The sequence below is a fragment of the Electrona antarctica genome (genome assembly GCF_951216825.1).
Source record: "Electrona antarctica genome assembly, chromosome: 8".
Lineage (NCBI taxonomy): Eukaryota > Metazoa > Chordata > Actinopteri > Myctophiformes > Myctophidae > Electrona > Electrona antarctica.
This window is the reverse complement of record NC_136789.1, coordinates 42,659,075-42,681,412: the sequence shown is the minus strand read 5'-3', so window position 1 is coordinate 42,681,412 and position 22,338 is coordinate 42,659,075. Positions and strand designations below refer to the sequence as shown.

The window sequence follows — 22,338 nt, the reverse complement described above, 5'->3', positions numbered from 1 at the left end:
ATTGTCGCGCGCGTGCTCGTTTCGTGCACACGCCCGTGACTAACTAGACCTGGATTGTGTTGAGCTTTTTTTACGCTTGCGTTGTCGCGCCCCTCTTGAGCAGACCTGGAGGAGACCTGTCGTTGATCCAGGCGACAACGTCTGCGTTCATGGATGCCAGTATGAAAGTACCCTTAAGACTAATGTCTCAATTGTACATTGGGACAACGTCACACACTATCAATGTCACACACACTGAAACACAGGCTCAACCTCGGCCTTGGTCTCACTTCTAATCTCCACCCCAATTCCTGTCCTAATTTCAATCTCAGCCTGAAGACTTCTCGTCTCCGTTTCAGCACCAGTCCCTTCTGGTATCTCCTCTCACCACTTGGAGTTTAATCTGGATGCACAGGGACTTCTTCTTGATGGCAGCCACTCCTGTGGTGAAGGTTTTCCTCATGCTAGTGGCCCGTCGCAGCGACAGCTGGGAACCGCCCTCCAGGCCGGCGATGGACCCGGACAGCACCGTGGCCCCTCCCCCTCGGCTCATGAACAGCGAACTTATGTTCTTCCTGGAAAAGGACAGAGAGTCGAAAACTAACTGTGTCAGACCCTTCACTGCAGGAAGAACCAGGGGTGGAAAGGAACAAAGTACAGTTGGGTGCCACCGATATTGTCCCTTATCATTTGACCCATTTAGGCCTGACCTCAAAACTTTTAAAAATCCTTCTAAATCCTGAAAAAATCCTTCTAAATTTTCACGATTTTTCAAAAATAGCAGACCTACAAGCTCGTAGCGCGCCACTCGGTGGCGCGCTACGAGCTTGTAGATCTGCTATTTTTCAATAGCTAAATTATAACATAATGTTTAAAACACCAAAAGGGGTTCCCGCCCAAAATGGGTTAACTGTCCTTTTGCGCAGATCACGCAAACCTCAGCAAAAAGAAAAGGACAATATCGATGGCCTCCAACTGTACATTACCTGAGGCCCAATCTGGGAACGCCTTCTAGGGCCTGGCCTGAGGTTTCTGAAAACCTTCAAATTCTGATTCATTCTTTTTTTTAAATAGTTATGTTGCTACATGTATAGCAATAGCTGATGAGACACAGAGAGCGCGCCGGCATCAAAGGTAGAACAATGTATAGGTTGCACCAGGTGTCAATGGTTAAGTATACTGTACTTAAGTACAATTTTGAGGTATTTGTACTTTACTTGAGTATTTCCAATTTCCAATACTTTTCCTTCTACTCCACTACATCTCAGAGGCAAATTATTGTACTTTTACTCCACTGCATTTATTTGGTTACTTTGATTATTATTATTACTTTTTATTTTACTTAAGTCAAACAATTGAGTAGCCTACGTTTTCCACCACTGCCCCCAATAAAATAAATAAATAAAGAAATAAATAAAATAAGATAAGATAAAATAAAGTGATGCATATACTTCTGCGAGTCCTGCAGGATGCCTGCAGCACTGCCGGAGGCGGGGTTCTGCTTGGCGTGGTTCAACCACCCTCTGGCGTCGTACTCCACCCAGTCAGTGCCATGACTGTGGCCCAGTAAGAAGTGATGAGCCTTTTCACTCTTCAGCAGCAACGTGTGGCCTGATATAGAAACACACAGGCATTACTTCAATTATTAAAAACGGCTCAAATCATGAAGTCACAGGGATACAGGACAGGTGGGCACTATAGGGACATGGAAAGTATATACATGATGTGAACATGCACGGTACGTCATTGTGAGACTTCATTTTATCCTTCAGCTTTCTTGTTTACTTTACATTTTCCAAATATTTGCCAATTTAACACAGAGGTACCCCGAGTGGGAACATGGACCTTATAACGTGGCCCACCTTTACTCTCTCCTTCGGCGGGCCCATAGTAGCTGAACAGACGTCCCAACAACTTCTCTTCTGAAGCCCCAGGCAACAGCGCCTCTTCCTCCATCAGCCACAAAAGACCCCGCGCTTCATCTGTTCTTCCTGTCCGCACCTGTCAAGCACACATTAACACCCACCCACAAGGACACATAAGCACACACAAAAACACACATTACACACGCACATGCAAACTCGCATCAAGGGTGTTCTCTACACATTTAACCAAGACCTGAGGCCGATTCTACAAATGCCTTCTAAATCAGTTAGTTCTCAAATCATATGTACAATGTATATTATGTAGGCTAGCTAAAATCTAAAATAACACAGATGCATTCCCTGTTTTAATGGGATAATGTTGTTATCTGTTGGAGCTGCAACCCTCTGCACACGAGCAGGATTGCCTGTCTCACCAAAATAAACAGAACACTGCCTCGATGCAATAGACTGCTTTCCATCCATATGACTCACCAAAGCCTAAGACTGCTGACTTTGTTGAGACTCACTCATACTGTACTGTATATGAAAAGCTGTATGCTTCACACAGCCAGAGCATTGATTCCACTGATCTATTTGAAAGGAAAAGATTCATAGACCACAGGATGCCATTTTTGTTTGTTCCCTTAAATTGCTGAAGCCTCCCCCCTCTGACCCCCTCCCGAGGAGCAGTGATGGTGTCTGAAGCCTCCCTCTGACCCCCTCCCGAGGAGCAGTGATGGTGTCTGAAGCCTCCCTCTGACCCCCTCCCGAGGAGCAGTGATGGTGTCTGAAGCCTCCCTCTGACCCCCTCCCGAGGAGCAGTGATGGTGTCTGAAGCCTCCCTCTGACCCCCTCCCGAGGAGCAGTGATGGTGTCTGAAGCCTCCCTCTGACCCCCTCCCGAGGAGCAGTGATGGTGTCTGCCCATCATCCCTCTGACCCCCTCCCGAGGAGCAGTGATGGTGTCTGCCCATCATCCCTCTGACCCCCTCCCGAGGAGCAGTGATGGTGTCTGCCCATCATCCCTCTGACCCCCTCCCGAGGAGCAGTGATGGTGTCTGAAGCCTCCCTCTGACCCCCTCCCGAGGAGCAGTGATGGTGTCTGAAGCCTCCCTCTGACCCCCTCCCGAGGAGCAGTGATGGTGTCTGAAGCCTCCCCCCTCTGACCCCCTCCCGAGGAGCAGTGATGGTGTCTGAAGCCTCCCCCCTCTGACCCCCTCCCGAGGAGCAGTGATGGTGTCTGAAGCCTCCCTCTGACCCCCTCCCGAGGAGCAGTGATGGTGTCTGAAGCCTCCCTCTGACCCCCTCCCGAGGAGCAGTGATGGTGTCTGAAGCCTCCCTCTGACCCCCTCCCGAGGAGCAGTGATGGTGTCTGAAGCCTCCCCCCTCTGACCCCCTCCCGAGGAGCAGTGATGGTGTCTGAAGCCTCCCCCCTCTGACCCCCTCCCGAGGAGCAGTGATGGTGTCTGAAGCCTCCCTCTGACCCCCTCCCGAGGAGCAGTGATGGTGTCTGAAGCCTCCCTCTGACCCCCTCCCGAGGAGCAGTGATGGTGTCTGAAGCCTCCCTCTGACCCCCTCCCGAGGAGCAGTGATGGTGTCTGCCCATCATTCTTCATAGAATACACAGGATGCTGCCTTCTGTGGGTTTCTTTCCCCTCGTATTTTTAGCTTTCTTTTGGTGTGTGTGCACAAACTTTGTCCTACACAAACATTAAATTCCCAATGACAATGAATGGAGACTTTTACGTCATAGTGTAATAATATATACATAATAATTCTTCCAAAAGTAAACTGAATAAAAGAAGGGTTGTGCCAGACTTGAGCCAGTAATGAAGAACAGACTGAAATGTCAAAATGACAATCTGTGGTCTTAAGATGACACTGTGTCAGTTCAGTTTTTTGTGACTATTCAACAGGAAAAAGACTATTGAAAGACCATAGAGTGGTTTGGCATGTTTGGTCCATTGACTATGGCTTCACTGTATACGATTTTTCGTTGTTGGGTTTAATTCATTTCAGTACAATCAACTTGCTGAAGATAATCAGACAGACTAAATAATTATGTTCTTGTCAAATCGACATTATCTTATACTAGTGATTTATGCCGTTCAAATGCCCATGACGTAACCACTTTCAACCTGGAATGCCTATTTTGGGCATGTCATTATAGGCATACAAACAGAAATGTAAAACAGCCTTAAAAAGTAACATCTACAAGCTCACGGTATCGCATCATGACACAAGGTAAGGCAAGGTCAGTTCTGTAACTTTATAGTCTTTTTTTCAATAAAGAAGATGGCCTGATGTTATGTGATACTGTATATAATGGAAGCAGTGATTGATACTGTATGTATTCGTCCACCGGTATGGTCTTTTAATGGTTTAACCTATTCAAACTGGGATTTTAGCTATATATACAGTTACAGTATATAGCTAAACCAGCTCAGTGGCCTTGTGGTTAGAGTGCCGCCCTGAGACCGGGAGGTCGGGGTTCAATCCCCGGCCGGTCCATACCAAAGACTCGGGGGTCAGTCCCTGCGACATACTAGTGTCATGTCCAGGGGGTGTACAGTACTTGTACATCAAGCTGCCTCACACTACAGAAACAGGAGATAGGCTCCTGCCCTATGGGCCTCATGGCTCGGCAAGGCTTACTTACTTACTTACTTACTTATACAGTATATAGCACATTGGTTGGCTGTCACAGACTTTGGGGTCCTTCGTTGTAGAGGGTTTTGTATTGTTACTTGTTCTAGTTTTTATGGTCCTATGTTCATGTCTTCACCCAGGTGTTTCTCATGTGTAATCAGCCCTCACGTTTAGTCTTGTTCCCCAGTCAGTCCAGTACGTTTTCTCTATTCATTTGTAATAAATCCCCAATCTTGGGTTTTGCCTGCCTTGCCATCCTGAATTTGGGTCCTAACAACACCACCAGATTGTGACAGTTGGCTATTCAAAAATGGCAGATATACAAGCTCATAGAGCATCACTTTGTGCCGCACTATGAGCTTTTACTATTGTACGCTATTTTTGAAAAATATTGAAAATGTGTGCAAATCTTTGAATGTATATTTTTAAAGGAAACATTTTTAACTCAAATCTTTGCTTCTGGTGGTCCCTGGAACAAAGATATTTTGAGATTGGGCGTCAGTGGCCAAATACTATTTTTTTAACGTAGTCCACTGATAACAGTAAGTTTGGAAAACTGTATTTAGAAGACATTTTTAGAATCGGCCTCAGATCATTTTTAGAAAAGTAAAAGAAAAAAAGGGAAAATAAAAACCCCTGATGTACGTGCCATGGAGCAGATTGTGAAACAGGTCACTGTTAGGCATGTAACGATATATCGTATATCGATATCGATATTATATCCCGACGATATGTATCGATTTATTAAAAATGTATATCGATTTTCAAACCCCCCCTTTTTTTTAGGGGGGCTAGTGTGTGATATGAAATGTGAGCTGTAATCATATTCCATCATATTCACGTACTTTTGGAGAGAAATGAGACAGACTCCATGCAGTCACTTTCAGTATCAGAGGCCTGCAGAGGGGAGCTATATGTGTCTGTGACACAGGTGAATGAGGTGATGGTCGTTATTGATGCTCATTAATACATCAAGGAAGGCAATTATGTTTCTGCACTGTCAAGTAGGTCTACATCTATCCTAAGATGCCATCAAAGAAAAGAAGAAATGTTAACTCGAGCTAGGTTTAAACATGAAAGCATGTTTACAGTTGTTGCACAGAAATTAAGTAATTTCACATGAAAAGTAATGCTACTTTTGCAATGTAGTTAAATACAAATTGTGAAAAAAGCTTGGGGGGAAGATAAATCAATTAAGATAAAAAAAATTCGGTCATTTGTCTGGAAAATAATTGTGTTGAAAATATCGTGAAAAATCGTATCCAGAACCTCATATCGTGATACGTATCGTATCGTGAGTTGAGTGTATCGTTACATGCCTAGTCACTGTGGTTTCATTTGTTGCACCATCAACAAAGAGGACAGTAGAGTCTACCTTTGTGCTGCTTAAAGAAATATATCGTACCCAAGACCAGGTGAAACACAGTGTTCTCTTTAATTCCTACAGCACAAGCATGTGCTAGAATGTGTGTGAGTTATGTCCTGCTCCATGACAGATCACACACTGAGGTCCCAGGATTGGCTGGATAATTCTAGCCTCCTGACCCTGTGTTACCTTAGCAGTTATTCAGAATTGAAACACCTCCATATTACCTAGTCATCTGTTCTATTAGTTTGAACCAGCTGGAAACCAAAGATTCAAAGAAGTTGGCCTTTGCATTGCACAAGAATGTTCCCTCTGCAGGATCAATGGCTTTGGTTTTTGGTCTGATGTGCTCTGGCTCGATGCATTCATTTGATAGTATCCCCGCTGGAGCAGGGAACCTTTAAAGAGTAAAGCGCTTAAACCAACCACCCTGGAGTTATATACCAAACGGATCCCTGACACTCTGCACTGTGCCCTCCTTCTGTTTTCTATAGCACGATTCACAAGCTGGAGAAGCCAAACATTGATTTCCTTTTGTTGCAGTCAAAGATTGTATACAAACCTTCTGCAGTCTGTGAGTATCTTTGATACAACATTGTGAAATATTATGAATAAAACACGCACCCAGAGATTGCAGAGAGAGAAAATAGAACTTGAAAGGGGCATGATTCATCTGGGTGGACTGATGCACTGAGGGATTCAGAGGGGAGTGAATAATACCAATAACCAGTCTGTTATGTGCAAATATCTACACAGTGATATGTCCTTGTTAGTTTAAAGGTCGTATAGACAACATTTAAGACAAACTTTTATATATAAACGTGTCATTCTGACGAGAAAACTGCAAAGATTATATAATCCTTACCAGGGCTTGGCTTGATGCGTGGTCTACGACCCCCACAGAGAGAGATGGGCTTGGCTCTATGTCATCTAAAGCAAGCTCTATGTTCTCCTGGACGGACGGAAAGACAGACAGACAGACAGACAGACAGACAGACAGACAGATTAAGTGTGGAAAAGTGTTTGGATCGGCAATTGGTCTACTCTACACAGCCCCCCCCCCTCAATAACGATGGAATGCCATAATCAAGTGTGTGTGTGTGTGTGTGTGTGTGTGTGTGTGTGTGTGTGTGTGTGTGTGTGTGTGTGTGTGTGTGTGTGTGTGTGTGTGTGTGTGTGTGTGTGTGTGTGTGTGTGTGTGTGTGTGTGTGTGTGTGTGTGTGTGTGTGTGTGTGTGTGTGTGTGTGTGTGTGTGTGTGTGTGCGCGCGCGCGTGCGTGCGTGACTACTACACACATTAATGAATGTGTATGAGAGAAATTGACCATTGTCTGAAACAAAAGACATTGATGTCTTGATCAAAGTCCAAGGAACTGCACACACATATATAAAAAACAAATCAATGCAAGCCAATTATGATTCCAAGGGCAAAGAACAAAGAGCAGACGTAATTTGTCGTGTCCTGACAGAGAGTACAGTACTTATCAGACTGTGGTGAGGAAAACAAATTAAAGAGGAATGGCTTGCATAGTGGGAGTTAAGGATGAAATATAAGGGCCTTGTGTCTGGACTTGAATACTAATATCAATGAATTGCATTTTCATAGCGCTTTTCCAAGTGCTCAAAGTGCTTTACAATGGTTCATTCATACATTGGGGAGGTGAAGTGGTGAACAGTCGACACCAGGGTCCTCACTTCCTACACCAATGGTTCATTCATACATTGGGGAGGTGAAGTGGTGAACAGTCGACACCAGGGTCCTCACTTCCTACACCAATGGTGGCAAGCTATAGCACCGACCAACTCATTGGAGGCAATGTAGGGTTCAGTGTCTTGCCCAATGACACTTGGGCAAGACGGGATTCAAACCGCCGACCCACGGATCATTGGACGACCTTCTCTACCTCCTGAGCCACAGCCACCCAGCCATGGCAGTTTAGAAGTAGATCGTACGTAATTAATTCATGAATATACAGGTTGCCAGTTAACACCTTGGAGGCCCGGAACTATTTAATCCATTTCATCCATGTGCCCATCATTTGTAGCGCACGGACCACTTTTACCGGCGCACCGGAAGCTGGTGTGCATGTCTGTGTAGCAGCTAACAATAGCCACACCACTCTAGAGTCGATCGACAACAACGGGAGGTAATAATCCACTGCTCGCTGCTCGCTTTGCCTAAAAAAATGGCAACTAAAAAATACGGGGAAGCAGCTTTTTGCTTCTACGGGCCGACGGCATGGAACAAACTCCCACTGTACCTTCGACAGGCAGCCTCTGTAGAAATTTTTAAAGCACAGCTCAAGACCCACTTCTACACCCTTGCTTTTAATTGATTTATTTGTCTTAAAAAGAAAATGTTATTCATGTCCTCACTGTATTGTTTATGCCCTGCCTTTCTTTTCTTTTTTTGTGTAAAGCACTTTGAGCTGCATTTCATGTCATGAAAGGTGCTATACAAATAAAGTTGTATTATTATTATTATTATTATTATTATTATAATAAATCTATCGCGACTAGTGACTGGACCGCGGAAGGCCGTCAAACACAGGATATTTTTTCAGAATTAGACGGGATGATTTAGATCGGGAGTTATGATCGTTTAAGATTTTCGTTTTCGTCAGCTAAACAGGCAGGGGAGATTTTCGATGACGTGTCACTTTTTGACACGTCATCGGATCGGGCAACAAGCGCTCCAAGGCTCTAGAGCGATGCGAACGGTTTTGTTATCATTAATCTCCGTCCTATTTATCAATCTCCGTGTTGGGCACTTGACCATGACCTTGAACTTGGACGGAGAACTCCGCCCTGGGCCTCCAAGGTGTTAAGAGACATTAAGTGACCTTCTCTGTTGTGAATCATTTGGATATATGTGAGTTTTGGGAGTCGGGAATGCCAGAGAGTGATGCATTTCTGGAATAAACAAAGACATAATTGAAAGGAAAGGAAAGGAAATACTTTATCCTGCAGATATTTATATGGTAAAAATATATATGCAGCTGGATTTGGGGTAGGCAAGGGGCGATTCTGCCTTGTTATCATGAACTAGTATTAGTGCATGCAAATGGAAGAGAAGAGGTAGATAGTGCTAGTCTTCATCATGGAGCAACTGGGTGGGTGTGGCTCCCATGGGAGTTTGTGTTTGATCTCAGCAGGGGAGGTGAACACTTGCACCATCAATGGTGGAGGTGGAGGTGACTCCCAAGAACTACAAGAGCTCGTCAAGGCTGTGACAGGGAGGAGGGATCGTGTGTCTGAAGTATGACTTGTACATAATAGATGTTGATACATCAGAGAAAAAGAAAAGGAGGTGGAGAGAGAAAGAGAGAGTGCATGCTAGAATGAGTGTGTTAGAGAGAGAGAGAGAGAGAGAGAGAGAGAGAGAGAGAGGGAGGGAGGGAGGGAGGGAGGGGGAGAGAGGGAGAGAGATAGAGATACCATGTGACTTTACCTCCTTGTATCTCTCCAGCTCCTGGACAAAGGTGCGCTGGTAGAAGAGGCTCTGCAGGCGTTCTTGGGTATAGTTGTGGCACAGGTCCTCAAAAGAGGCACCACCTTCTCGCTTTACCAACCGTGGGTTCTGGAAGCCGGGCGTATCCACGATGAGCAGCGAACACAGGGAGTTCTGGCTGGACTTCAAGGCCCTGAGACAAACACGCACACATTCACGCACGCACGCACGCAGGTACAAGAACCTGTCAAGAACAAGGCAGGCTCCACACTGTCTCTGTCTGGCAGCTGTTATAGAAGTAGTTAGCGATCACATTTCCATACAACTGTCAAATTAGCCTACTTTTCAAAGGCCTAAAATCGAAAAAGTTAAGAAAATCTAGGCTGAAAACATTTACTACCTGATCGTATACTTGCATCAAACACATGCATCCGTTAGACAAATAATTACTAATGGGCAAGACGGTATCAGTAAATGTCACATCAGGTTTTATTTAACGAAGCAAAATAAAAATAAATAGCGGGGACAGTTTTTTTGCACTATTAGGACGTTTTTGTTGAAATAAATGCTGTTTCTATGTCAGCTTTTCTTGTATGCGCTCACTTATATTATACAGTTTTTCGGATAAAAACATAAATTAGCTCATTGCGGGTGCAGAGAAGGGTGTCAGACTCACCGGTTGATGAAGGAGATGAGGATGGTGAAAAGTTCAGAGTAAAGCCCAGATGCCATAGCCTCTAAACACTCCATCGCTGAGGCCTTGGATCCTGGTATGGTGTGATGTGTGTTGGAGGTTAGCCAGGCACAAAAGCAAACAGAAAACTGTAAGTTCACAACATCATTGTCCAAAAAAACACACAGGTATACAGGAATGCGTGGCTGAATCAAAAGGCAGCCATGTCAAATGGCCGCTATATTTGATACAAGGAAGAGCGGTATTGTACATGGTAGCATATTTGATTTGTGAATTTATTAGGGCCATAAGCTATTCGACTGGCTCGAAATAATTTCTGCTGCTCAGCATCATTTAGGAGTTTCACAATTGAGATTAATTTCAGTTGTCTTTTCTTCCTAGCTCCGTTGTCATGACATCTTTCGGAGGGCCCGCTCATAAAGGAATGCTGCAGACTCTTGACGCCCGAGGACATTTTATAACACAACAAAATGGTTGTCCAAGTGGTTAAAATATATATTTCCTTTGAGAATTTGCCTCTGTATTTGGAAATGTGTGCTCATAAAGTACTGAGATAGTAAATTAAAATGTTTGTATCGATGCTGCAGTATAAATGTGTGTTTGTCACACACCTGGACTTCTTCCACAGCCCATCGTTGGGGAACCACTGCTATAATATGTGTACGTGTGTGGGGGACACACGCGTGCACGCACGTGCGGTAGTACGTGTGTGTCACTATACGCGCATATGTGCTGTGCAAGGGGAGATACAAGCAGGGTGAAATTGAGGCCGGCCATTCATCTCTTCTGAGATAAGGTGTGTGTGTGTGTGTGTGTGTGTGTGTGTGTGTGTGTGTGTGTGTGTGTGTGTGTGTGTGTGTGTGTGTGTGTGTGTGTGTGTGTGTGTGTGTGTGTGTGTGTGTGTGTGTGTGTGTGTGTGTGTGTGTGTGTGTGTGTGTGTGTGTGTGTGCGTGCATGCGTGCGCCGCGTGCTCGCGTCCTTCAAGGTGCGTTGTCGTCTTGATAAAACTCAGAAGAAGTGCACGTGTGTGAGAAGATGAAAAAAAAAATCAATGCAAGCCAATTATGATTTCAAGGGCAATGAATGAAGAGCGGATCTCAACTTCCTTGTCCTGATACAGTGTGTGTAGTACTTATCACTGTGTGTGAGGCTCTGCTAGCCATTACTTAGATAAGCTTTTACCTTTTACAGAGCATGCAATTTCCCCCAGGTGATGAGGGAGTGTGTGTGTGCGTGTGCGTGTGCGTGCGTGCGTGCGTGCGTGCGTGCGTGCGTGCGTGCGTGCGTGCGTGCGTGCGTGCGTGCGTGTGTGTGCGCGTGCTCGCGCACACGCTCGCGAGAAGGGGGGGGGGGGGGGGGGGGGGGGAGAGATAGCCAGCTGAATGCAGAGACTGATGAGATAGTCAGAGTTGCTGTGTGTGGTCTGTAGGCTACCTGCGTCCCCTGTGCCGTTTTCCTCGGCGGGCTGCCGTAGGGTGCTGACTCTCGGCAGAGTGCCTTTGGCTTTGTGCTTGAAGATGGAGGAGGACAGCTCCTCCAGGGTGCAGCCCAGCAGGTAGGCCGCCTTCTGGGCCCACTCGTGACGTGCAAATTGTTTCCTGCCAGCTGAGACACGACCATGAAAAAAAAAGCCATTAGCCCCTCTGCCAAGCACCGCAGGCACATGACTAGTCTGGTGGTGCCGTGGCAATCCTGCCTCTGACAGGGTAGGATTATGGCTCCGGTCAGGCTGGAAATGACTGCACACGATGTGCACTCACAGCCCTGAGCCCTCCCCATAATGACAGTGGTTTGAGGACACAAAATTGCATTCCAGAGATACATATTGTCTGGCGGAGGTCACAAAAGCCAAATCCCAGCCTTCCACATTTTTGAGGTAGTTTTAACCCATTTTGACCTGAGATCAGATTCTAAAAATGTCTTCTACATCCTGACAGTTTTCTGAAAAAGCTATGTTTCTATGTCAGTCGTTCTTTGATTTTTCAAAAAAAGCTCGTAGCCCGCCACTCGGTGGCGCGCTATGAGCTTGTAGATCTGCTATTTTTCAATAGCTAAAGCATAACATAATGCTAACACCAAAAGGGGTTCCCGCCAAGAATGGGTTAAAGGCTTTTTATTATTATTATTCAAGCTAAGAACGAGAGATCTATATATTTTATCGGCCATACCGAAGATGATGGGTAAGACAGCAATCAAAGAATATCCTCCACAAAGTATAACCGCCGTGCAATTACATTTCATATACAGTCAAATTGTGAGTGCGTGGTTCACCCTATGCCACGCACCATAGAACGTCTAAGTAGAGCCACAGTTAACTGAACACATCAAGAGGAAAGTGGCACTCTTCAAAAGGACATACTGGGCTACTGCTATAAAACCAAAAGTAGCGCCATCTGACTTCATGAAAAACTAAAAGAATCGATTAACACTAGCATACACATTAATAATGCAGTAAGAGTATCTGTGTTAGATGTTCAAATAAATGGTGGTATGTGATATAAAGACAAGGAACACATTTTATGTACCATGGTCTCAAGAATAGAGATCTCTGCTGCCCTCCTGTGTTGCTTTGAGAATGCTGCAATGCCAACATCCACAATATAAAACCAGCAGAGTGGCCATAGTAAACACCTCTGGTCAGTGTGATATGTAGTTCCCATACCACACTGTACTTTATGGAGAGATATTAAGATATTATTTAGTTGGTGTACTGTATTATTGTATTTTATAAAGCATTATGCCTATAGGAATACATTTGTCCAGGTACATAGTACAATCTTCACTGTTTATGCATGTGCAATCTGGGAACCCATCGGTAAAGAAAAGGGGAAAACAGCGCCCCACTGGTGTTTTTTCCCTTGAATTTGCCTCTCGGGGCACCGCCCAATAGAATGTGTGTTAGGCCTCAATTACACCTATAGTATAGGCTACATCTAGCATACAACAATGTTGCATGGTTGATGTAAACAAGTTGTAAGTGTCATGGCCGCCCCAATGCATTTCCAATGGAAGTCACATGGTTTGACACAACATTTTTGTTTGATGCAGGGGAGGGGGGCACAACACAGCCATCAAACAAAATGTTGTGTCAAACCATGTGACTTCCATTGGAAATTGTTGTTCCTTCCGGTGGTGCTTCTTTGTTTACATTCCTACTAACAACAAAACTACACGTTGTAAACGGAGTTGCCGACAGATTCAGCTGCAGAGCTCTGAATCTGTAGCCCGACACTCAGTCTGAATTTTCATTTCGTTTCACTTCATTATTCAGACTGAAAGCCCTTCCCACGGCAGCCGCTGTCAAAGCAGCAGTCTTTGGCGATTGGTTCACACCAACCAATCAAAATAGTAGCAAAGGAGATGACGTCGTTGTCAATGTGGCTAACCCGGTTGCTAACCAAACAAAGTAAACACAGTCAACGAGCGCTACTAGCATGTAAACAAATACGGTAAAATATGTCGGATGATGATGTTTCTAAAACCTCTCGTTGTGTCTGTAAATAAACTATTTATCATAGGGCGATTTAATAGCCAGGTTTAATAGCCAGTGGCGGCAGTTTGTTGTTTGACGTTAACGACTGACGGCACTGATGGCCAATCAGCTGCTGCGATCAGATTTTCGATCAAGACTTTCACACACCCATAGACCAAGTCACCGACCTGAATCACCAGAACATTCTTTTTTTCCGCGTGGCTAGCGATTCAGGGCTGGAGCCAGGCTACTGAATCTGAGTCTTGAGAGATTAACGCACTTGTAACTCAGAGAGTGTGCTTTTGTACACTCTCAGAGTTAAATGATCACTGAGATCACATATTCAGTGGTCTTACCCTTGGTGGCCCCTGCAGCCCCGAGGTGATAAATGGCTCCTAAGACGAGCCAGAAGGCCTTCTGCTCCTCAGCATTTATCCCAAGAACTTTCATGGCTGCTTGCAACTTGGAGAACTGCTGAGAGGCCCGCTGCTTGTCATCCGACTGGGAGACAACAACACACATTATATTCATGCGAGTTCCGTTGGTTACTGTTACTGTTACTGTAACTGTTACTGTTACTGTTACTGTAACTGTAACTGTAACTGTAACTGTAACTGTAACTGTAACTGTAACTGTTACTCCATGAAATACATTTTGGTACAAAATCTTAAGCCACCGGTGGTTACCTTGGGAAGAGGCACGATTCCAAATGCACTGTTTTCGGCAAAGTGGTTCAGATGCAGCTCAGTTCTGGGAAAGAGAGCAGATGTTAGTTGCAAAGATGAGGCAGAATTAATACTTTAAACATTTGACCTCAACACAATTGTCCACAACCATAATGTGTGTGCGTGCGTGCGTTTGTGCGACTTAAAATAATAAAATAAGTATTATTCTTTAGATTAAGAATTAATACTTTAAACATTTGACCTCAACACAATTGTCCACAACCATATGTGCGTGCGTGCGTGCGTGCGTGCGTGCGTGCGTGCGTGCGTGCGTGCGTGCGTGCGACTTAAAATAATAAAATAAGTATTATTCTTTACAAGACACATTCAAATACTAATACCCTGGCAGACTGAAAATGAATCAAGCCATTTTGCCTCCTGTATCCTATTTGGTTTTAGAAGACGATTACATGTTATTGTATATTATATAAGTGTGGCTATACACAGGCTCCCACTGTGAACAGAGTTAGAGGTATGCTGCATTCCTCCTAACCTAAGAGAGCTGTCCACACCAGCCATCAGATAGTAGAAGACGTTAAAGGTAGCTTCTCCCTCTGGCCTTCTTGCCACCCTCGTCTTCTCCAGCAGCATGGTCTGAAAGACAGCAGGAGAAGATATCACCACAGTAACCTCAATACCACTTCAAACCACAACTTTGTATAGCATAACAGCATCTGTGAAAACTCCATCACATTGGAATGTCTGTTCTGAATTCACAGATGGGAAAAGAGGTAGACATTGAGCTGAGTTGGACTGCTCTGATGACATCGTTACCTGGATGGAGGCGGAGGTCACCTGACCAGCCTGGTCAAAGTCCAGGGAAACAACATGGGAGAAGCGACTAGCGTTCCCATTCATGGAGGTAGAGGCGTTCCCAAATGCTTCCAAAACGGTGTAGACTGCCTGCCATTTCTCCGCTAATTGGAAAATCCAGACATATAGGTTTGTTTTTTAAAGAAAAAAAGACAACAGGCAGACAAATGGAATCCGTAATGCCTTATTTGGTACCAAACAAACATCGGGTAACACTTTTACAGTATCACCTGCGGGGATCACAAACAATTTTCCAAATTGGTTCCCGCTAAAACAAACAAACAAAACCTGCATTGTATTTAACCTTTGCCATTTGGAGGCCCGTTTCAGAAACCAATTGGAGCAAACGGATATTTTCACATTAACACTAGTTCTCAAAACTGGACTGGATTTTATGGCCACAGTTTAAAATAAATCCGTTATATTCTTCAAAAGGTGGGTTATCATTCATTCATATTAGCAACATATGCTAGCTATGTTTTTCTCTTGACGTTTTTTTAAGCAAAATATTGTATTTGGGTAAAGGCAGTACTGGGATTCAGAAATTAGGGAACGGGCGTACTGGTGCCACCGCTATAGACTACCCCTAAGTGACCTTTAGCACCATGGTCAGCTACATTGGCTCTCAAAACAATCCAAGTTTCAACCTCTAACGAATGACTAGGGCCTAGGCTATACGTTTTACTAAGAGACATGGCTTTTTAATAAGACACAATAACAATAAATCACCCAGTCTTTCCCTCTCTCTCTCTCTCTCTCTCTCTCTCTCTCTCTCTCTCTCTCTCTCTCTCTCTCTCTCTCTCGCTCTGTCTCATGTGGGATTGTGAGTGTATTTTTTTAGTGGCAGGTGATAACAAGCATAACTGACACAAGATATATTAACAATCAAATATAGAAATAGAAATGTAGCGTTGGACGGGGCCTTGTACCCCGCAAGTCCCCTGCGATAGCGTCACAGGCATTGTTTGGGTCCAACTTACTAGAGAAGGTTTTGCTGGTGCTGCCTGCAATGGTGACCAGATATTGGACCAGGTGTTGACAGTTGGTCGTCTTGCCACTGCCACTCTTGCCCAGCAGCACAATGGACTGGTCCTGACGAGTGGTCAGCAGGGTCCTGTAGGCAGACTGGGCCATGCTGTAAATGTGAGGCGCGGTGTCCTCTCTCCTGCAGCCCTTGAACATGTGCATCACCTGGGGCAGGAGAACGCACGCACGCACGCACGCACGCACGCACGCACGCACGCACGCACGCACGCACGCACGCAAACACACAGAGACAGGAGGGGAATAAGAAACAGGAGGCGATGATGTAATAGAAAGACAGACAGGTGGGTGCTCGCTGGAATACTGAACGCCATCTGTGACCACTTTAACCCATTTAACCTGAAAATTATATGTATTTGGTCGTGGCCCACGATCTGAAAATATTTTGTTCCAGGGACACCCAGAAGCAAAGATTTGAGTTAAAAATGTTCACTTTATTTATTTGTAATTTTTTTTAATCTAAAATGCTTTCAAAAAAAGTATAAAATAGTGGTTAAAATCCAAAATGAGCCATGATGTGCTTAATGCTCCTTCCCTGTATGATGTAGCAGATGAGTCCCGGTGCACAGAACAGGCTGCGTCCTACCTTCTCAGAGTACATGGAGGGGGCGCTGATGGGGTTGATGACCACCATGTTGGCGCCGGCGTGGGTGTGTACCAGGTTCCCGCCGTAGCGCTGGCGCAGTGTGTGGACGACACTGGACTCGTTAAGGTACTGCAGCGAGGCCACGTCCTCCATGCGGTCAAACCTCGGAGGATTCGCCTGCAGTTCAAAGTGGAAGGGACGCCGCGTGCATTAGAAATAGATTTTAGAATTTTAGGATTTAGAATTCATCATTATAAATACCGTAAGTGGGTTTTTTTCAACCATTTTCATATCAAGGCCCATTATTCATTCTGCATTTGAGCTTTGAGATGAGATTTAGCCTCACAGACCCAAAACTAAAGAATATTCTGTTATCATTGGATTCGATTTTGTCCACAACTCCATGCTGTATTGATGTGATACCATAGGTTGATCAAAATACCGGTAACAGTTCTTCTACATTCTCTATTTGTGTAGACTTCTTGTACATTAAGTAATCCAGATGTCTAACAATAATTTAACTCTTGAGAGCGTAAAATGAAACCAAATGGACCCGTAAGCCAAGGGTCCATTTGGTTTCATTTTACGCTTTCATTTTACGATTGCTGAACAGTGAACACCTCAGCAATCCATCTCCCAGGGATCTAGCGCGTTGTTACGGGACTCCCGCGTGTTTTGTTTAAACCTTTTTAAATCGTATGATGATTTTTTTTAATGGATATTTACTCACATCCCACAAAAATGGGTCCGCATCTCACCAAAGGGGCTCACTCTCAGTCTCGACCCACTGTTTGGGAAACAGTGCTGTAATAGAGCACCGAAGTCCTGACGTCACTGTCAGTAGAGGGCGTCAGTCCACAGGTTCATGTACTTTTTATTTGCATTTTCTTTTCACTCATATGGATATGAAGCATCGACTGAAGGTGGAAATGTACAAATATACCCAAAGAGTAACAAAATAAGCGTTAGAAACGAGTCAAACAACCCAGAGACTACATTTCCGGGTAGGGGGGGTGGCTGCATCTGCCCGTCGCACAACAGAAACTGAATGTCAATTACGTTTATTTTTATTTTTATTTTATTGATGATATTTAATGTTTCGTGGTTAGTACGAGTCGAGTCACCACCAGCTGAGCTTACGTCAATGAGGAATCTCAGGAACGCAATGTGTTGACAGCTGGGCATGACGTATATTAGCAGCGACATTGCCTTCATATGTAGTTTCAAGGCTTTTGCGGCCACATTAATTCCATTTTCTCCAGAAACTGGCTGTATCAAATATGAATGGACATCATTAACGACGCACAGCCACACCCCTGACAGAAAGGCCGGGGTGGTCGGTTCATTTTTCAAACACAGTTCTTATATGAAGCGACCTAAAATCGCCCTATGGAGATTGCAATGCAAATAAAAAAATACATGAACCTGTGTGTTGGTGCCCTCTACTGAAAGTGACGTCAGACTTCGGTGCTCTATGCACAATGAAATACCTTTTCCACATCCTCTTCGTCCACTTCCAGCAGTGATCCATCGCTCTCCAGGCGTATTTTCACTTTCCCCTCTGGTAGACTGCCTGGCTGGGTCTTCAGTAGAGTGGCTGCGTAATTTATACATTATTATTTAAGGCAATGGGGAACAAAATACACTTCAAAATGATGATGTTTGATAGCTCTTGTCAAAAAAAATGAGGAAGCTCCAGAAAAGAAAAGCAAGTGTTCAATTTGGAAAACTAGATTAGTTTAATTCAACAGAATACTCTGCTTTCTCTTCATATAGATTCTGTTTAAACTGAGTTTATGCCCTAGAATGACACACAGCTTGGCCCTCCTTTTGAAGAGGCCGGGGTAACTCTTTTGAATAACTATTCGTTATAGTTAATAGATCATTCATAAAGTGTTAGTCAATGAGTTATTATGACTTGTTAAGCTGAGCTAACATTTAGCTACATTTATACTAGGAGTCCTTAAATTATATATTATATTCCAGATAACCTGAAACAAGTTGAATTGAAAAGTAACTAAAATAATACCAACCCAAAGAAAATCCATCCTTGTGGACAAGCCATACTTTGTCAGTGTTGTACCAGGCCTTCTCTGCAGCTATCTGCTCCTCAGACTTGCCCTGGGTGAGAGAGAACTTTTCATGAAACAACAGAAAGAATACATGAAATGTTGCACAACACAGACATCCAAAGGACAAACAATGATAAATGATGTCATGCAAGAGGGGCAATGCACTGGAAATGAATCAAACTGAGGACAATTATTGAACACAAATATTGTGTAAACAGGTGTATATCTATGCACAATATTGTAATATGCTCAGTGTTCATTTATCCATCTGGACCTTTCAGAGTTGAATTAATGCACATGATTTTACAATGTAGGACCATGCTAGATTATACCTATACAAGAAGAATTTCAATCAATCAATCAATCAATCAAAGCTTCTGTGAGATTATATTGGCCATATTGGGGGGGAGGGGGAGGGAAGTCTGCATACTATTTTACAGCTCCCAGGGTAATTTATCTGAAGTCGGTAGACAGACCACAACAGGTCTTCGTGTACGTATCTTTTTGTTCAGCACCTGTAGCATTTTTTAGAGATGTGCGTACTTCCTTTTGGACTCTATTCCCAATTCAGTACCAGGGATGGACTGACTACCTTAACCAGTGTTCGTTATTATTCTTTTACTGTTTTTTTTTTGTTTTTTTTGCATTTTCATTAATAACGCAGTGACCTGAAGAATAAAACAATTAGATGAAAAAAGGTAGGGGGAAAAACAAACAAAGATTAGTACAGGCGAGTTAATTAAATGGTTTCCTATTGGACAACATCTAAGCTAATTGAGCATAACCTGCAGCTGTCAATGTGTGACCACACAACTACCACTACTCTCTCTCATTATTAACAAATAAATTAGAATGCACAAAACCACACACTACGGCAACACCACATCACATGCCTGGAGGACAACATGCCTGAAAATAGCAGATCTCAAAGCTCACTATGTGTTGCATTGCGAGCTTGTAAATCGTCTATTTTCTATCTGAGACAATAATCACGCTGGATAACAACACAGCAGAACCACTGCACAAACACACCACTTTCTAGGATATGATACATGCAGGGTGAATGGCCATATAGCCAGACCTTAGACTGGGTGGCTGCAGCAGCATGTGCTGCTTGTAAGATGGCCACAGGGTCTTCTGCCAACCTAGACTGGAGAAGGAAATGACACAGGAGGACGGGGTCATTTGAGGAGCTAACAGAGAGGTCACTTTTAATTCATTGTTTCAACACTGAAACACATGCAAACAACCGTGATAACCAAACGCTCATGAGTTTCAATGGAGGTAAAGAAACAAAACATGCAGAGATAAACACATTACAGTGAAAGCTACCTCTGTTCTGCTAAATGCTTCTGTGGTAAACGGAACAACCTGCCTCATGTGCCCAGTGTATATGGGACTAAAAGCCAGCTGCACCGGCTAGCTTTGACCCTTGATTGTTTGAATTTTTTACTGTGAAAAATGCATACCGGTGCACATGAACATGTATTTGTACATATCTGTCCAAAGGATAAAGGATTGTGGTTCTATGATACTGTATGTAAACCTTCTACAAGTTGACGGTTATAATTAGCGGTACTTGAAGTTAACAATAGAGCTACTGTACAGTATGAAGTTAACAATAGAGCTATGTCATTGACACTGGATCTTTGAGGCCTCTGAGTGCATCACTCCAGTGGAGAATGCAGTGACAGGTGAAGGGAAGCACGCTCAATAATGATGAGAAACAGTGGGGTCAGTAGAGGAGAGAGCTGACTCCGGCAGCCACGCCCTGCCCTGGCTGGGGGAGGGGCTGAGGAGGCGTGGCCTGCCTGGGGAAGAGCACGGCAGAGCGACATGTACCTCTGAGGAGATGGAGCGCTTGGAAGTTGAACGCTAGCCATGCAAACAGCAACGGAGACAGTAGTAAGCCAAGGTCCAGCAGTGGCCCACAGAAAAGCAGAAGGAGAAACAAAGAGTATATATAAGGATATAAGACAGCAGGAGAGTAGCAAATAGTCAAATAACCACAAAGACAACAACATACACCCATTTAGACCCACCCACTCTTTTAGACCTTCTACCATGGAGGACAGTCATGTCCACGAAAGAATGAGAGGGGAGAAACAGAAAGACATTGAAGTTGATGGAGCTACATATTTTGTTATGCTGTCAAACTAGTCTGCACAAGCTTGAGCTTCACAATACTTCATGCAAATGTATCTTTTGTTTCCCCCACAAATTGCATTGCCATAACATTGGTTAGCAATTCACTCAAAAATCGAGCTTAAGAATCCCCAAAAAGATAATCACAGCATTGACACAGAATATTCCCAGCCACAAAACACAAAACACTCAGGTGCAGGAACTCCAGTTGGTCAAGTACAACTAAGTTTATTATTTATTGATTTTAAGTTGATGGAAAAAGGTTTCTATTCCCGTTATGCAGGGCCATTGACTTCAGTTTTTACTTGAGTTTGTGCCAATAACTCAATGACTTGGACTTATGGGCTCAGCACTGAAAAGCTTAACGCAAGCAATGTCAAATCCAACATCAGAGAGCACTCCTGTAATTGCAACACTACTGGCAGGTGTACAAACTAATTTGGATTTTTGTTCTTCATGCTGGGTATATAAGAAGTTGACCTAAGAGGATAAACACAGGTTAAGCAGCAGGCCAAACCAAACAAGCTGAGAGAGAGTGACGTTACTTCATTTCCATTGGAAAAGATCCTCTTCACGCGTATGTGATCGTCATCGGTAGGAATCACCTGTTAACCAACAGTATACAATACATATAACTGAAATAGTGTCATCGAAAGGATATTCGTGAAAATGGTCCACAAAACTATAGGCCTAGTTCTGAAGTAACTGTCCTCAGTGTCTAAGACCTCTGAAAACCAAATTCGTATTTTAACTATAATATATAATAAAAGTCTTAGACGAAGCACTCTAGAAAAGTAATTCCCAAACTTTTCAGGTCGAGACCCAAAAGAGAAATTAGACGTTTGCCCGGGACCCAAACTAGCAGATCTACAATCGCATAACACATGCTGCGTTGCGAGTATTATATGTTTTATTCATGGTATTTCTTAGATTTGTTTGTTTGTTTTTAAATTTGTTTTATTTAAAATATATATATATATATATATTTGAAATATATACATTAAATGTAGGAAAATAAAATGGGAATTTTACTTGAGTCATGACCCATAAAAATTGGTCCGTGACCCACAAATGACCCACTGTTTGGGAAACAGTGCTCTAGACTAGTCTAGAGAACAATCAGTATTTTTCAGTATTTTTGGCTGCAGCCTGGAACACACACCTTGTCATTATGTGTAGGATGAGTCTTAGACTCTGTAACCTCAGGAATAGGGTTACCGGTAGAGGCCACGGCATCCTTTACCTTTACATTACATACATTAAACACAACGACAAAGGTGCATGATTTGCACACGCACGCAGCCACGCACGTGTGCACGCACGTGCAGCGTTGGAACGCACGCACGCACGCACGCACACACACACACACACACACACACACACACACACACACACACACACACACACACACACACACACACACACACACACACACACACACACACACACACACACACACACACACACACACACACACAC

The 22,338-nt window shown here is 43.8% G+C and overlaps 2 protein-coding genes across 7 annotated transcripts in view; one reads left to right on the top strand and one right to left on the bottom strand.

Annotated features, from left to right (window-relative positions):
• LOC306928531 (vascular endothelial zinc finger 1-like) overlaps window positions 1-22,338 on the top strand; it is a 129,770-nt gene that overhangs the window by 72,459 nt on the left and 34,973 nt on the right. The gene's annotated exons all lie outside the window — the stretch shown is intronic.
• LOC306928527 (unconventional myosin-XVIIIa-like) overlaps window positions 1-22,338 on the bottom strand; it is an 82,655-nt gene that overhangs the window by 55,953 nt on the left and 4,364 nt on the right. For 4 of the 6 annotated variants that reach the window (XM_079508730.1, XM_079508731.1, XM_079508726.1 and 1 more), the window contains exons 5-23: window positions 22,022-22,102; window positions 21,405-21,464; window positions 20,557-20,589; window positions 19,796-19,864; window positions 18,676-18,763; window positions 18,133-18,239; window positions 16,643-16,819; window positions 15,993-16,203; window positions 14,974-15,116; window positions 14,693-14,793; window positions 14,161-14,224; window positions 13,831-13,975; window positions 11,437-11,607; window positions 9,985-10,075; window positions 9,309-9,501; window positions 6,724-6,810; window positions 1,842-1,980; window positions 1,431-1,590; window positions 368-554 (exon numbers count right to left, since the gene is read on the bottom strand). In XM_079508730.1, the coding sequence (XP_079364856.1) occupies window positions 368-554; window positions 1,431-1,590; window positions 1,842-1,980; window positions 6,724-6,810; window positions 9,309-9,501; window positions 9,985-10,075; window positions 11,437-11,607; window positions 13,831-13,975; window positions 14,161-14,224; window positions 14,693-14,793; window positions 14,974-15,116; window positions 15,993-16,203; window positions 16,643-16,819; window positions 18,133-18,239; window positions 18,676-18,763; window positions 19,796-19,864; window positions 20,557-20,589; window positions 21,405-21,464; window positions 22,022-22,102 (2,307 nt within the window). The remainder of the gene's footprint in view (window positions 1-367; window positions 555-1,430; window positions 1,591-1,841; window positions 1,981-6,723; window positions 6,811-9,308; window positions 9,502-9,984; window positions 10,076-11,436; window positions 11,608-13,830; window positions 13,976-14,160; window positions 14,225-14,692; window positions 14,794-14,973; window positions 15,117-15,992; window positions 16,204-16,642; window positions 16,820-18,132; window positions 18,240-18,675; window positions 18,764-19,795; window positions 19,865-20,556; window positions 20,590-21,404; window positions 21,465-22,021; window positions 22,103-22,338) is intronic. The other 2 variants (XM_079508728.1, XM_079508729.1) reach the window with 2 other exon arrangements.